The sequence below is a fragment of the Babylonia areolata genome, chromosome 18 (genome assembly GCF_041734735.1).
Source record: "Babylonia areolata isolate BAREFJ2019XMU chromosome 18, ASM4173473v1, whole genome shotgun sequence".
Lineage (NCBI taxonomy): Eukaryota > Metazoa > Mollusca > Gastropoda > Neogastropoda > Buccinidae > Babylonia > Babylonia areolata.
Genome location: NC_134893.1, coordinates 17,496,837 through 17,514,336, shown reverse-complemented (window position 1 = coordinate 17,514,336; position 17,500 = coordinate 17,496,837). Strand labels below are relative to the sequence as shown.

The following is a 17,500-nucleotide window of genomic DNA, read 5'->3' as shown; positions in this document are numbered from 1 at the left end:
CAAGGAGGGGGGGAGGGGGGTCTTCACGTGGACTTACCCTATTATACAAGGGAGTAGTGTGGAACAGCTCAGAAGGGGGGGTGGGAGGGGGCAAGGAGGGGGTGGGGGGTCTTCACGTGGACATACCCTATTATACAAGGGTGGAACAGCTCAGAAGGGGGGTGGGAGGGGGCAAGGAGGGGGTTATGGGGGTCTTCACGTGGACTTACCCTATTATACAAGGGAGTAGTCCAGAACAGCTCAGAAGGGGGGGTGGGAGGGGGCAAGGAGGGGGGAGGGGGTTCTTCACGTGGACTTACCCTATTATACAAGGGAGTAGTGTGGAACAGCTCAGAAGGGTGTGGGAGGGGGCAAGTTGGGGGAGGGGGTTCTTCACGTGGACTTACCCTATTATACAAGGGAGTAGTGTGGAACAGCTCAGAAGGGGGGTGGGAGGGGGCAAGGGTGGGGGGGGGGTCTTCACGTGGACTTACCCTACTACACAAGGGAGGAGTGTGAAACAACTCAGAAGGAGGTGGGAGGGGGCAAGGGGGGGGGGGTCTTCACGTGGACTTACCCTACTACACAAGGGAGGAGTGTGAAACAGCTCAGAAGGGGGTGGGAGGGGGCAAGGGGGGGGGGGTCTTCACGTGGACTTACCCTACTACACAAGGGAGGAGTGTGGAACAGCTCGGGAGCCCAGAACAGGGGAGTGCCGCCCGGCCGCTGGTTCTGTGCCGCCGTCCCGTCCCAGTCATCGTAGAAGGCGGACCCAAATTCTGTCAGTTTGCAGTGGCCATGCTTGTCGAACACAATGTTTTCTGGCTGGACGTCTCTGTGTACTATGTCCTTCTGGATCACACAGAAACACAATTACATATATATGAGTCAATTGATGGTTGAAAAGAATGAATGAATGAAAAACTAAATACACAGCTTGCAAAAATAAGCTGGACATTGAAGTCCACCTCCTTTAAAACACGCTGCGTCCCATACGTCTGTACAAGGACACATCAATACATTTTACCAATACTCAAATTTTCACCGTCTGCAATAGCGCACGTTAAGTACTAACACACGCTGAACACTCAAAATCTATGTCGCCTACTATAGAAAGCTAAACACTTGCATGCTAACACTAACATGCTAAACACTCACAATCCATACTCATATCCTACTGTTGCAAGCTAAACAATGCATGCTGAACACTAGATACTCATGCACATTCAGAATATTGAAACAAAACTCCATCAGACACTAAACGCAAAAACTACAACAGGAAAAAAATGAAAAGACGAAACAGTAATAGGTCTACACATTTTTTCTCTCAAACTGTATGTTGTACATGGATTGTCATTTTATTTCAAACGTAACAGCCAGTTTGCTTTGTAGTTTGCCTGTGTGTGTGTGTGTGTGTGTGTGTGTGTGTGCGCACGTGCGCGTTTGTGTGTGTGTTGGGGGGGGAGGGCACGGGGGGGCGTGAATTCAGTTCAGTTTCTGTGCTACTTACACCGTGTAGAAACGCCAGGGCATCACACAATTCAGCAGCCAGCAATGCCATCTGTTTCCCGCTGAACACGGTGTTCCGAGATATGTGATCCTCAAGGGAGACATCATAGAACTCTGTAAGAATTTAAAATGATGATGATGATAATAATAATAATAATAATAATAACGCGTACAGAGCCACCAGAAAGTCAGTCACGTTCAGTTTGTCAATTCAAACTTTATCATCTCATCTAACATGAGAACCAAGCTGAAACGGAAGAACTGCGAAATAAGTCTTTCAAAACCGAGCATTACTGCCCTTTGACGGATACCGTATTACTGGCATTAAACAGATTCTACAGAGTTAGTGTATCCTCAGTAAAACTTAAGCCATGTTGTAGTTCAATGGGATGAAGTCACTTATTTGACTCAACGGTGCGGTAGATGGCTGATTACAGTCATAATCACCTACCCGTCATAAGAAAGATCGATGTGCGAGTCTTGAAACTCGCCAGCATCTGAATGAAGAATTGTTCCTTGTGCAAGTCTTTTAGAATTCTCTCCTCTGTGCATTCTCTGTTTCGCTTCTTTGCATGCTGTTTCACGCACACCTTGAATTTTTGCCCCCACAACCGGCCTCTCACCCACGCTACGGCATCAAAGGCTGCACAGAAAAAAAAATGAAGATTAGAACTTCCACAGATTATTCAAATAAATACAAATACCAGGCACTGTTCCATTATTAAAACATTTCAAATCTTATCTGGAAACATTTTGTTCATACGATGTTTTAAACTATGTATCAGTTCTTTCCCAATATATGAAAAGGAGAATAACGGCGGTTTACAGAGAAATTAACACATTGCTAAAAGTAAAAGAAAAGCAACGACAAAACCAACAGCAAGAACAACACAAAAAAAAAATCACAAAAACATTTTGCCAAGAGTAAAAATGGAGAAAAAAATGAAGCTCGACCAGACAACATTCTACAAAATCATTCATAATTATATAACTGTGGAATTGACATCAGGGTTACATGCTTTTTCGATAACAATAAGGCTTCCGAAGTCGATTTCTTTTTCTGACAATCCCAAACGAGGTTGACAAATCTCGTTAGTGATCTTATTCTTACTTCATCATCTATTGAAAGCATACCGGTAAGGTTCATGTTCTTTATTTTTCTCCGTTGAAAATTATGCATTTCTTTCGAATTTCTTCAAATTCCGACACATAAAAAGGAAATGAATTTCATTCTTCAACAGAAGCACCGCACATAGGACAAGTTGACTATGCAGTGTGTGTAAGAGAGACTACGATTTACTCAGAACATATATGTCTTTGTAACATGAGTGTGTGTAACCAAACACACAAAACGTTCAGGCATGAAAACAAGCACTTCAAAGAAAGAATAAATCATACTTACATCCTTCTTCCAAACTGTGATGGCACATCACCTTCTTTATCACCATCCCTTTCTCTGGAAAGGACAAAGTCATTGGTTTAAAAAAAATGTCTTTCGTTTATTTTCATGCAGTGGGAAGCCAGTTCAGTTTTTTTGTTTTTTTGTTTTTTGTTGTTGTTGTTTTTGGTTGTTGTTGTTGTTGTTTAAAGGCACGATCTGAAATACTAATTGCAGAAAGCACTCACAAAGTACTTTCAGTGCTGTGAGCTTTTGTCTCATTCCTAGTGGTCACAACACACACACACACACACACACACACACACGGAGAGAGAGAGAGAGAGACAGACAGACAGACAGACAGACAGGCAGACAGACAGACAGACAGAGACGCAGACAATTTTTTTCATTAAGGTCATAGCCCGTTATGAATGAGAGGCGATAACAAGACATGTAGATATCACAATGACTGGCAATAAGCATTTAACTGTTTACACAACTATAGAAATTAGGGCAATACTTTTTAACTTAAAAGCTTTATATAAAGCTTTATATAAGTACAATGTGATATTCCTTATAATACCATCATAAGATAATGACATCAATAAACAAAATTTTAAACAAACAAGGACGTTCATAATATTTCTTTAGAATAAATTTTACTCGAATATCATACAACACTGGTCACTGCAGGATGAAAGGAACTTCTTCAGTTGACTCCTTGCACACAGGACACAGCTCCTCTGAATGATTGTTTTAATAGCGGTATCTGTGCATATTGATTTCAGAACTCCCAAAGCTTAATCTTGTTAATATTAATTGTAAGTGTCTGTCAATATTCAGCAAAAGACAATTCTCAACTAAAATATGTAGAAGCATAAGCCCTGTTGGCAGAGAATCTATTGATTTGACATGATTTTCCAGTTTTACCATCTACAATCTATTAAACGTAGACGAAAAGATTTCAAAAAACACATTCTCAATACAGACTCCTTGATATTCCCACAAAGTCCCAATCCCAATCCACAAAAACAAGTTCATATATTTGAAGCCCAGTTTCTTTTTCCTCAAAAATCTAAATCATACAACATATAGGATTTCCATGGAAGTCTATCTTCATTTTTAATAGTTCCAACCAGTATCAAATACATCTCACAACATTTATATAGATATATACATCTATTCGTTTCACTGTATACTGAATCGTCTGGTGTTTTCATTTCAACTGCTAGAAACTTTATAAGTCCAAATAAACAAACAAATTCATATTATAAAGTGGCATTCTTATCTAACCCCCATAATTCTTAAACATACTGTATGATACAATAGATTGTATCTGGGTGTTGAAAATCTTTAAAAAAATAAAATAAAATGAAAAATAAAAAAGATACCCAAAGAATGTTCAGTAAAAATAATTTCTTCATAACATGTAACAATGCATTTTTGCCCTGTTTGAAAGATCCCTACATGCAGCCACAAAACTCAAACATGCAGAACAAAATACGAAAAACAGTTTCAATACCTTTGCAAGCATTAACAACTGACATACCAACATCATCATACACCCACCTTTCTCTTACTGCCAAAAAACCGCCTTTCCTAAATACAATATTACTTTTATCCAATTTAACTTTTAATTGCAGTTAGGTAGCTGAGTTTGTTTTTGTTTTTTTAAGTTATTTAGTTGCATCTGTAGACCAATAGCTGTTGTGTGTGTGTGTGAGAGAGAGAGAGAGAGAGAGAGAGAGAGAGAGAGAGAGAGAGAGAGATTCTTATGTCTCAACACATTTCGACATATACAGTGATTCTATAATCATGCTTGTTTTTTTGCCTGTCACAACTATGTCTACGTAAGTTTACTTATACGATGATTTTGTTCTTCCTGTATTTTATTTTTGTCTTTATCCAGTATTAGTTTTCATTTCATTAAATTGACGACTTCTGTTTTACGAACTCCATTATCATACTATTTTCTTAAAAGAAATGTTCTTTCATTATTCTCCTTATTTACTTCAAATATTCACCTTTGACTCCACCTTCCGTCTCCTCTTTCCACCGATTCAGAATTCAATTCCCCACCCCACCCCACCCCTCCTACCTTTTAAACGATCATCACACTGTGAAAATTAATACTTATCCGCAATGACATGTATTGTGATCGGGATATTAAACGCAATTCTTACAACAAAATTCTTTATTTTTCTCCCGTCATGAAAACGTCTGCCTGTCCAAAACAGACACACCTGTACTCTTTTTTTTTCCCCACTGCGATATCTATCTTGTACCATGTCCACGTGTAGGCTGGATCTGTAATTACTTTTTCATTACGATGAAACAATTCTGTAATTGTAATAATTCGTTATTATGACATTATTCAACATAACTTTTCACTTTCTATTCCTCAAAAAGTGTGTACGTGAGTAACTCACACTGTTTCACAGTTGTTTGAAATAATCAATCTGAAGAAAAGGGTAAACATGAGAAAACACGGGAAAAGACAAATATAACACAGCTGAAAGAATGCAAAAATGAAAAGACAATACTTACCCTTTCTCTTTTCAGAAAATGCCATCTTCAGACACTCCTAAACTTTTCACACACTGAATCAGAGCTGCTTCCATGTGTCTTCACACACAAAATATAAACAAAACAAGCTGCAAGAAGAAACCAATAAAATAAGAATTGAATAAATGAAAAATAAAATCTTACCTTCTGCAAATCCACGAATTGCCATCGTCAAATAATTATGCTGTGTCACACACACAAAATTAATACACAGAGACAGAGAGCTGTACACTGATGTTCACCAGCTGTTGTTGCTTCACGTGTTGAACATGTTGTGGTGGCAGTCCTTTGGGACTACCTCCTTTATAGGCCTGACCCAGTCAGCTGACCCACCCAGTCAGCTGACCACCAGTCAGCTGACTCTACCCAGTCAGTTGACCACAGGGGCAGTAAAGGGGACAAAGGGGCTGATAACCCACAGCACTAACAGCAGGACTCTATCAACACGGTAGTTATTGCTGTGATAGACATACAACAAATGGACCATCTGGAAGTGGTTATGATGGCCAGTGTAGTCGTTGAGGGAGATTATAATACTGTGTGTTTGCCAGTTGTGTACAGACTGATAGAGAAAGTCAACTGTGATATCTACAGATTACTTCATTATTCCCAAGGCAGCAGAATTTCACATGTGGTGTAAAAAATCCACAATCACATGAAAAAAGTCATAGAAATATAATTTTATAAACATGAAGGAATCACAACGGAAAATAACATGGCATGCATTATGTACAAAGAAAATAATTCTGTTTAATTCACGAAGCTAATTATAACATTATTTTCTCTCTGTGTATCATGTGTGTGTGTGTGTGTGTGTGTGTGAACGGGCATCTGGACAAAAACCCGGATTTATCTAATCTTCCGCACAGAGTGTACAGTGACCATAGAAGCGATTTCCAGGTAGTCCATTAGCTGTATCTAAAGATTATTATGACAATAATAACAGTGAAGTGGCCAGTCACGGCTTATCTTACTCTCACTGATAGCACAACGGATCTGGACCATCCCGGATTTATCTAATCTCCCGCGCTGAGTGTATAGTAACCATGGAAGTGATTTCCAGGTATTGTCCATATGGCTGCTTCTGTCAATACGGCGATAAGTAGGGTTGTCGCTAGGGTCCCCCTATTTCCAGGTATTGTCCATGAAGCTGCTTCTGTCAATACGGCGATAAGTAGGGTCGTCGCTAGGGTCCCGCTGTCAGCGTCGTGAATGTAGTCAGCCCCATTGTTCCCCTTTCTTACCGTGGTCACCTGACAGCGTCTGACGAGCCAATCTAAAAGTGGGACCCCAACTGTATTCCATCACTGTTCTTCTTCAGTCGAGTGACCAACACAGCGAGCAGCAATCGACACGTGTGCCAGTACTTGTGCTGTGAGAATTGGAACAAAAAAACTTTTAAAATGGAAGGTAAGATGTGACTTTTTTCCATCAATTTTCGTTTGTGAGGTTTTGTTGTTGTTGTTTTAGACTGTTATACGATTTTTTTTTTCCCTTGCTTATTTTTGTCGTGCATTTCTTCACTTTGAGAAAGCATTTTGAAGCTTGACATATTTATTCATTAGGCCTTTGACCCATGTCGACAGAGGTTAACACACTCAGAGTTATGGTATGAAAGTCACACAGCAGTTATTAATGATTTACGTATTTCTGATCAGGAAAGCTGTATAAGTTTTGTTACTGAGAAAGACAGAGATGGAGAGAGAGATTCCAAGAGAACGCTGCTGATGCAAATAGCTTTCTGCTGAAAAACAGAAAATTAACTTCAAAATAGTTTTCACGCATGGCCCAGTCACATAAACTACACGCTCAAAGTATTGCCACGATAAACATTCAAGTAAAAAAGAATCTATAATAGTCAAGTCAAAATGATCTCTATTGAGGGTAAAAGAATAAGCTTATACAGCTTTTTTTTACATCCTGCCCTCATAAAAAAAGAGAAAAAATTTAATTTAAAAAAAATTAAAACAGGAAGAAATGTGGGAAGTGGGGGTCTGGAAAGGATAATATGGAAATAAACAATTACAAAAAACACACCAAAATTCTACTGAGAACAACAACAACAGCAACAGAAATAATGCAAGCGTAAATAGCAATAAATTTACATATGATACTGACACGATTACAACACGCAGTGCGACATTCTTAAATCATTAACTTAATTCAGGAAGAAAAGAGAGAGAGAAAGATACATATATATGCATACACATACATACACACATACATACATATATATATATATATATATATATATATATATAGAGAGAGAGAGAGAGAGAGAGAGAGAGAGAGAGAGAGAGAACAGACAAACGGATAAAGGTAACAGAGACAGTCAGAAGGAAAGAGAAAGTTTAAGGTTAGAAAAATAGACAGACAAGTATATAGACAGCAGATACAATGATAGTCATATCAAAGCATCAAGGGATCATATTTTTCCATCAAATATTTCTGAAGTGCTTTTTTGAATGGTTGCTTTAGACGACATGACGTTAAAGAGGGAGGCAAACCATTCCATATCGTTCCCCCAGAATATGTTAAACTAGATTTATATAAATTGTTTTGATAAAATTCTGTTTTATTTTCTTCTGGTGCCGTTCCATTCGCTATACTGTGCATACACATACATTTGTTAAGTAACAGTCGACTTTTGAGCGGAAGAATGTGCCCAATACGTTGTATATCCGTGAAAACAGATGGTTTCTGTCAAATTCTATAATGTTTGAAGTGCTGGAATACAGTTTTTCTACCAGGCAGATTTTATTTTTACCATATTTCTTCCGAAAGCATCTATATAATATACTTACATGTTTTGTTGGGTGTTTTGGGGTTGTTTTTTTGGGTGTTTTTTTTTCAGTCAGGTATCTCTAGAAAATAGAATGTCTTAGGCTGTTTACTTTGATCAGTGTTCTCAAAACACCTTTTTTTCTTTTTTTTCTTTTAGAAGGAAAAAAAGGGGGTGGCGGGGTGTGTGTGTGGGGGGGGGGTGAGGAGGGGGGTGTAGGTTACTGAAGGCATGGCAACAGATGCACGTGGATGAGAGGGGAGATTACTGCTGCAGTTTGACGTTGTATTTCACTCACTTGTTCCCCTTTTGTGCAAGTCAATATGCTTGGAACGTCTAATTGATAATAGTTGTGACAATGTAATTAAAAAAATCTGATTGATAAATAAACAAATAAATGAATGAATACATAGATGAGTAAGTAAATAAATAAATCGATAAATAAATAAATAATATAGAGAGAGATAAATAAATAAAATCGGGTACCTCATCTGTGTTCGTTCCTTGTAACTCTCACGTTCCCTCGTGTCAATAACGAATGGGTATATTCTTTCTACCCAGCTATGTGGGCAGCCATACACCGTTTTCGTGGGTTTGCGTGCTGGACATGTTCACATATCTGCAATGTACCGCATGCTGACAAAAATAATCGGATCTTCAACGTGCGTTTTTGATGTTATGTAGTTTACACAAAGGAGATAAAGACTCCAGGAAGACGTAATATATTTTGTCGCAGGACATCGGAAAAACCAGTCTTCATCCTTAATCCACCGGGCACTGGTATCAGTATCGAACCCAAGTCTCTCTGATTTGAGTTCCCACACTCTTACTACTTGGCTATCAGGCCTGTCATCGGATACATGTCACTGTGTTGGTGAACCCGTCACACGGAAAAAAAATTAGAGAGAGAGAGAGAAAATAGACCGATGGAGAGTTCCGTGCTTAAATGACTTACAGAGGCGCGTCACATGATCTGTGCTCTCACAGTTGATTGGCTCTCCGAAATTTTGACCAACAAAGGCGATCAGGAGAAGCAGAACGTGCGAAACTGCAGGCTTCGTTTCTTTCCGATTTTTCCTCTTTTTTGACTTTTTCCACTTCATTGACCAGAGTTTGGTTGTAGCAATGCAGGCTATCAACTGAAGAAATGGAGGACAGCACATGTTTGCTTTTGTGTAGGTCGATCGCCTTTGGCAGTGCTCGAACCGTTCGAGTAGAACAGATGCGTATGTGCAAGATCCAAGATGGCCGCGGAATTCTCCAACTGTCTTTTATTTCGATTGGCTGTGTGGATCAGTTGTGATGACAACAAATAAATACACAATCCTTGTCCACGTGGAATTGTATGGATATTGTTAAGCAGCGAGAGAGAGAGAGGGGTGGGGGAGAGAGAGAGAGAGAACAAACGAACGAATGAACAAACGAAATTTTATTTTGCGAGGGTGAAGGAGTAAGCACAAAGTACTTCTTTACATCCGGCCCTCTGGGCAAAAATAATTATTGAGAGAAGAAGAAAAATTAATTTTTAGAAACATAATGCGAGAGTCAAATTCACAGCAGCAACATCAAAATTACATGAGCATGTATAAATGTAAGTATATTTATGTACAATACAATAATGCTATGAATAAACAATAGTAAGGACGAGAGAGAGAGAGAGAGAGAGAGAGAGAGAGAGAAAGCGCACAACACTTATATTTGTGAAATTGTGCAGACGTCAGTGTGACGGGGGAAAAAAGTTTTTTTTTCATTTCATCGTGGAAATGTGATGCTGTTGTTGAGAAGACAGTACTTGCCTTTATCTGTTTATGTATTCATTTACTTATTTATTCATTTATTTGTTTATCATTTATGTTTGTTCGTTTATTCATATGTCTATCCATTTATCTGTTTATCTCTTTTCAGAGATCACACTGGCTGATTTCGACTGCCTGGGTGGGCTTGGCATGGGAGGTAAGTCTGGGGCTTCATGTCAGGCCATATGAAAAAATTACAAAATCAATTATAAAAAAAAAAAGCCATGAATTGTTTTCACATACATCTTACTATCCCCTTTTTCGTTTATGAACGATACTGTCAAAGTGGGATAAACATTTAGCTTTAGTCGGGTTTTTGTTGTTGTTGCTGTTGTTGGTTTGTTTCGTCTGTTTCCCATGAGGCCTTGGATAAATCAACAGGCCTTCGAAATCACAATTTTACATAAAATTATGTTACATACTTTTGCAGGACATTCTAGCTGAAAAATAGATGCATGGATCCATCTGTAATAAAGCAACATAATAAAAAGAATGTGCTATATTCTCCAAACAACAGGTTTGAGCGGCTGAAAGCAGCAAGAGAGAGAGAGAGAGAGAGAGAGAGAGAGAGAGAGATCATTTGGCATTTCTCTACAGTTTTACAATCTCGGAAGCAGTGGGGCTGACACATTGTCTTCCACGATACAAATCATAATGATTTTGATCTGCAATACACTGATTTCTTTGATTCATTATCATACAGTATCATTTAGAGATAAATAGATCGATATATATGCTTTGTTCATCCACAATTAGTCCTGCCTTTGGGGTGGTTTGGATTGTCTCACCATCTCTCCATTCCAATGTTCAGATTTTACTCCTTTTTTTTAATGTCAAACTCGAATTAATATTAATTTGAAGAAAAGATTATTAGTATTTATGCATAAAACATGAGACTTACACCAAAGCTGTTTTGACAATATGAAACCAACATGTAAGTACTGTTTAAGAAGTCTGCTCTTTGTGCATGTTCTCACACCCATTGCAGTGCAATTGAACAAGTTCCGAGTCATGTTCTATACAGCCATGTGTAGAGGTGGTTTCAGTACCGTTCGAACATCTCTCTCAATGTTCATCTTTTTAAAGACGTGATTCTGATATTTCTCACGGGTCCTCGTTCTCCTTCTGCAGCATTCGGTACCGTCCACCTGGTGAGACCCTCCAGACAGGCCAGATGGAAGCAGCCTCGGGGATTCCTGGCTATAAAGGAGCAGCAGAAAGATGAGGTTTTCAAGGACCTTCATCAGACAGAAGTCAACATCTGCAGAGATGTCCGCGGTGGTCCATTCCTTGGCCAGCTCCTGGCCAGTTTCCAGAACAGCGACCACCTCTATATCCTACTCGGTACTGGGAGATTCATGATACAATATCGTTTCAATCTGGGACTGAGGTTCTCCTTTGATTTGAAGCTTGCTCAAACGCTGTTTCCATTTACAATCTCCCATCCTATTTTTTTTCTCTTACATAAACACACACAAAAACATTACTTTGTGTTTGTTTTTGTCCGTCTTTTGCTTTCTCTTGCATGGATCCCTGTTCTGAATGGTTATACTCAGGGCAGTGTGCACTTACCGCTTTAATCATTTTATTGTTACGCACGCACGCACGCACGCACGCACACACACATTTAACAAGAAAGGCAAGGCCTTCAAGACTCACTTGTGATACACTTTTTAAAAAATTCCAAGCTTTTTATGTATTGAGTATAATGCATTTACTGTTATATTTATATTTTTTGTATTCTCTAAACTTGGCACTTTGATCTGATATTCAACCCAACAAAAGATCTGTCATTATTGTCATTTTTTGTTCAAACAGGAACTTCTTTTGCTAAGCATGGAAGTTTTATTTATTGCAAACGTTTTGGTGTAGACAGTAAAACAAGGGAAATTACTCTGCTGGGGAACTTAGTTTGCTTTAAACTGATCTTTCTCATCTTAAACATTACATTTTGAAATTATACTCAATACATAAAAAGCTTGGATTTTTTTTTTAAATGCATCACAAGTGAGTCTTGAAGGCCTTGCCTCTCTTGTTTCAAAATGTAATGTTTAAGATGAGAAAGATCAGTTTAAAGCAAATTAACTCCACTAGCATTACAGAGTAATTTCTCTTTTTTCTATCTGCACCAAAACGTTTGCAAAATAAATAAAATTTAAGCAAAAGAAGTTCCTGTTTGAACAAAAAATGATAATAATGACTGCTCTAGCTGTTGGGTCAGAATATCAGATCAAAGTGCCAAGTTTAGAGAATACAAAAAATATAAATATAACAGTAAATGCAGTTTGCATATAATTAGGCTTCATTCTTTTTTTTTTTTTTTTTGTGCCCATCCCAGAGGCGCAATATTGTTTTAAACAAAATGACTGGAAAGAAATGAATTTTTTCCTATTTTTATGCCAAATTTGGTGTCAACTGACAAAGTAGTTGCAGAGAAAATGTCAATGTTAAAAGTTTACCACGGACACACAGACACACAGACACACACACACACACACACAAGGACAACCGAACACCGGGTTAAAACATAGACTTACTTTGTTTACACAAGTGAGTCAATAAATGGTGCCGGGGGGAGGGGGGGGGGGGGGGGCAGGGGGGGGAGGGGGAAGTTTGTATTTCATATTTGCATTTCTCCTTTGTGTGATTTTGTTGTTGTTGTTATTGTTGTCACAACAGATTTCTCTGTGTGAAATTCGGGCTGCTCTACCCAGGGAGAGCGTGTCGCTACGCTGAGAGGGCCACACTTTTTTTGTATTTTTTCCTGCGTGCAATTTTATTCGTTTTTCCTATCGATGTGAACTTTTCTAAAGAATTTTGCCAGGGACAACCCTTTTGTTTCCGTGCGTTCATTTACGTGCGCTAAGTGTATACTTAACACGGGACCTCGATTTTTCGTCTCATCCGAAGGATTAGCGTCCAGACCACCACTCAAGGTCTAGTGGAGGGGGAGAAAATATTGGTGACAGAGCCGTGATTCGAACCAGCGTGCTCATTATCTTGCTTCATAGGTGGACGCGTTACATGTAGGCCATCACTCCACAGTTTGTGATGTTATCGATCCTTATTTCTCCAAACTGGGCTGAATGGCAAGTGTTCCTGAGACATCAGTCATGATCGTGTGTGTGTGTGTGTGTGTGTGTGTGTGTGTGTGTGTGAGTGAGTGCGTACGTTCGTGTGTGTGTGTGTGTGTGTGTGTGTGTGTGTGTGTGTGTGTGTGTGTGTGTGTGTGTTTGTTTGTCTCTGTGTGTGCATTGAAGACAATGTCATTGATATTTAGAATGTTTTTACCAAAGAAATAGACTCTATGTGTATGTGCAAGACTCCCCCAGAGTCTTACGTTACATAGGACTCTATTATATGTGTGTATTCCCCCAGAATACTACAATGGGGGATCCCTGCTGCAACACATCAAGGCCAGGACGGTCTTCAACGGCCGTCAGATGGCGCTGCTGGCTGCAGAGCTGTCTGTGGCCATCTTGTATCTCCAGAACGTAAGTTAGTCTCAAAGTGATTACGATGCAATTGGATGTTACAGGAACACACGGACAACATATAAAGTAGCGTATTCAAATTGCCGGTGTGTCTATGACAACCAGAGTGTCAAGAGAGAGAGAGAGCCAGTATAGAAACATAGCTGTTGTACTGATCAGTTCGTTTTCTTACTGAAGTCGATATATAAACAAGTCATATCACACTAAAGCACATGATGACTATGTGTTTGTTTAACATTCTAATCCACTTTGATAAAGTGAAACCAAATTAGACACACTTACAGAAATATTGCTAAATATCAGTCTCTATGTGTTTTTGTTTCGTAAATAATCTTTTCGTTTCCTTTGCAGAACTCTATTGTCCACCGGGACATCAAGCCGGACAATGTAATTTTTGACGGCAACGGCCATTCAAAAATAATCGATTTCGGAGTGGCCTGCTATGAATGGTGGGACAGTCCCGGCATTCAGGAGCCGATGGGGACATCCATCTACCTGGCTCCTGAGATGTTCGTGGAGCCTGTCCTGTATAACGGGGTAAGGACAGCGGTATTTGTGTCACCTGTCAGCACGAAAACGAACGTTAATTAATGTGCACCAGCCACCAGATGTGTTTGTCCCAACTGCGACATGTGTGTTCAGCCATAAGTGATATGCAACAGAAATCTTCTTCTGGTATTTACTTTTAGATAGAGAGCGAGGATTGGGGAGGGAGGGAGAGAAAGAGACAGGGTGTGTCACGTGTTAGCATGCAAACGAACGTTAATATGCATGCACCAGCCACCAGGTGTGTTTGTCCACACTCCGACACGGGCGTTAAGCCGCTAGTGATACGCGACAGAAATCTTGTTCTGGCAATCACACATTCACTTTAAGATAGAGAGCGAGAGAAAGAGAGAACGTGTGTGTCGTGGAAAGAAGGCCACAAACGCTCACCAGACATGGAGTACTTACGGCGTGGTGTTATGTGTCCTCAGATGGTGGACTGGTGGGCGCTGGGCGTCACCCTGCTGGCCCTGGTCCACAAGGTGGACCCCATGGACCTCTTTGAGGGTCCTCTCAAATCAACAGGACAGCAGAAATGGTGAGTAGGATGCCTGTGTTCCAACCTGTGACAGTAGAGGTTCGTGTGTAGGTGTGTGATAAGTAAACAATATAAATCGAATTGCAGGTGACATTGTCACGGATCAGTTAAGAATCAGTTTCAACTGCCGAATGTGAGTGCAGCCTTGAAAGTAAACAGATTCATAATTAAATAAACAAATAATAAATTATACATAAAAAATATTTCCTACAACATGATTCTGGAGGAAAACAAGTATATATATATATGTGTGTGTGTGTGTGTGTGTGTGTGTGTGTGTGTGTGTGTGTGTGTGTGTATACTGACACATATCAAAGATGTTTGTCCATGGTCAAGTGGATTCGCAAGTGTATGTACAATAGTCCTTTGTTTTCGAACTGAGTTCGAACAGACGCATTGATAAAGAACCAACTTTCCAGTTAGTGGTGGTACATGAGCTTTCACAGGAAAAATACAATCACAACACAAAGCCGCTGGTAGAAGCTGAAGTTACAGAACGTAAGAAATTAATACTAGAAAACTTCTGACAAAAGAAAAAAATGCTGTGCTTGTAGTTTCTAAAAGATGCAAGTTCTCGAGAAGCAAAGACTGTATGTATTGTGTGTCCTGTTGTGTGTCTAGGGGAGGATTCCGCATAGCCCAGGGGCTGACTCATTTCAGGCTGGGTATGTACTCCCAGCCCCTCAAGACCTTCATTAAGGGCCTGCTCGTGGAGGACCCTGCACACAGACTGGGGGCCGAAGGGGAGAGGCAGATCAGGAAGCAACGCCTGTTCCATGCTGGCGGAATACTATCGGTGAGGCTTGTGAGGTCACAGGAGTGAGAGCTCTCTCTCTCTGTGTGTCTCTCTCTCAAATATATTTCGTACTTTTCTGAGAAAGTTATTCAACCAAAATTTCAAATTTTATTGTCTCTATATGGTCAACATCTACTGAAATGGTTAGACTTTGTGTTTCTTTGTTTTCATCTGAAAAGGTTCAAGTTGATGCATTCACCTGCTCTTTATTATGTTTTTTCAAATTGTTATACACACAAAAAGCCTATTCACGAAGGATGTAGGACTACATATATATGAATAGATCATCGGAGTCCGTCTTTCTGTCTGTTTTGTTTTTCTTTCTGCATTTCTTCTCTTTTCGCTCATTTTCTCCACTGTATCGTCATATAAAAGAGGCAGTTGCAAATCAGACCATAATATTTCCAGTTTATCATATGTGTGTGCAGACTGACTTGAAGTGGGAAGCCCTCAGACATGGGGAATGTCCTCCTCCACTTGAAAAAAGTGGACATCATCAGCCAAAGCTGCTCGAATGGCTGCAGCTGACCGCTGATTGTGACGGCGACGACAACGACTATGAGGTATGTAAGGATATCCGTTTGTCAACAGTGTGTATGTGTGTGTTAGCTGCTACCAAGATAGATATGCATATTATACAATAATGTGTGTGTGTTAGTGAAAGAGAGAGATGTTGACGTCCATATTTTCTTGTGTAAAACAACGGTCTGTTCGTGTGAACCTCAAGCATGAAGTCTCATTGTTTTTACTTTATAACTGTCATGTTTCTTCTTTTTTTTCCAGTAGATCAGTGTGAATGGTTTATAATGTTTATGCATAAACGTTTGTGTGTGTGTGTGTGTGTGTGTGAGTGAGAGAGAGAGAGACAGTGAAATGTTTAATGTCATTAGTTGTAGAACTCTAGTAACATAGAATGTATAAATCAGAACAAGAAAGGCAAAGTCTTCAAGACTCACTGGTGATACACTTTTTAAAAAATCCAAGCTTTTTATGTATTGAGTATAATACATTTACTGTTATATTTATAGTTTTTGTATTCTCTAAACTTGGCACTTTGATCTGATATTCAACCCAACAAAAGATCTGTCATTATTGTCATTTTTTGTTCAAACAGGAACTTCTTTTGCTAAGCATGGAAGTTTTATTTATTGCAAACGTTTGGTGTAGACAGTAAAAACAAGGGAAATTACTCTGCTGGGGAACTTAGTTTGCTTTAAACTGATCTTTCTCATCTTAAACATTACATTTTGAAATTATACTCAATACATATAAAACTTGGATTTTTTTTTTAAGTGCATCACAAGTGAGTCTTGAAGGCCTTGCCTCTCTTGTTTCAAAATGTAATGTTTAAGATGAGAAAGATCAGTTTAAAGCAAATTAACTCCACTAGCATTACAGAGTAATTTCCCTTCTTTTACTATCTGCACCAAAACGTTTGCAAAATAAATAAAACTTCCATGCTAGCAAAAGAAGTTCCTGTTTGAACAAAAAATGATAATAATTACTGCTCTAGCTGTCGGATCGAATATCAGATCAAAGTGCCAAGTTTAGAGAATACAAAAAATATAAATATAACAGTAAATGCAGTTTGCATATAATTAGGCTTCATTCTTTATTTTATTGTGCCCATCCCAGAGGCGCAATATTGTTTTAAACAAGATGACTGGAAAGAACTGAATTTTTCCTATTTTTATGCCAAATTTGGTGTCAACTGACAAAGTTGTTGCAGAGAAAATGTCAATGTTAAAGTTTACCACGGACACACTGACACACACACACAGACAACCGAACACCGGGTTAAAACATAGACTCACTTTGTTTACACAAGTGAGTCAACAAAACTGGTGCAAAACAGATAAAATGGAACAGAAAAGAAAAACAGAATTGAAGCAGAATAAACTACTAAGGGATAAGCGACAATTTGGTAGAGAGAGAGAGAGAATTAAGGTGAAAGTGAGAGAGATTGTTTCAAATTTCTGATATACTAATGAGCATAGGAAAAAGAATACATGTAAAAACCTAAAAAAACTTTCATACTCTTTGACTGTATCAGATGAGAAGAAGAAAAATGTATGTTTTACCTAAACAACCTGTATGTTTCTTTTCAGAGATACGAC

General features: G+C 39.0%; 1 protein-coding gene across 1 annotated transcript in view; it reads left to right on the top strand.

Moving 5' to 3' along the window:
- Positions 1-5,700: 5,700 nt before the first annotated feature.
- LOC143292173 (protein kinase C alpha type-like) overlaps positions 5,701-17,500 on the top strand; it is a 14,374-nt gene continuing 2,574 nt past the window's right edge. The window contains exons 1-8 of the mRNA XM_076602356.1: positions 5,701-5,800; positions 10,119-10,166; positions 11,141-11,353; positions 13,388-13,503; positions 13,855-14,040; positions 14,481-14,587; positions 15,209-15,383; positions 15,812-15,946. Coding sequence (XP_076458471.1) covers positions 5,701-5,800; positions 10,119-10,166; positions 11,141-11,353; positions 13,388-13,503; positions 13,855-14,040; positions 14,481-14,587; positions 15,209-15,383; positions 15,812-15,946 — 1,080 coding nt within the window. The remainder of the gene's footprint in view (positions 5,801-10,118; positions 10,167-11,140; positions 11,354-13,387; positions 13,504-13,854; positions 14,041-14,480; positions 14,588-15,208; positions 15,384-15,811; positions 15,947-17,500) is intronic.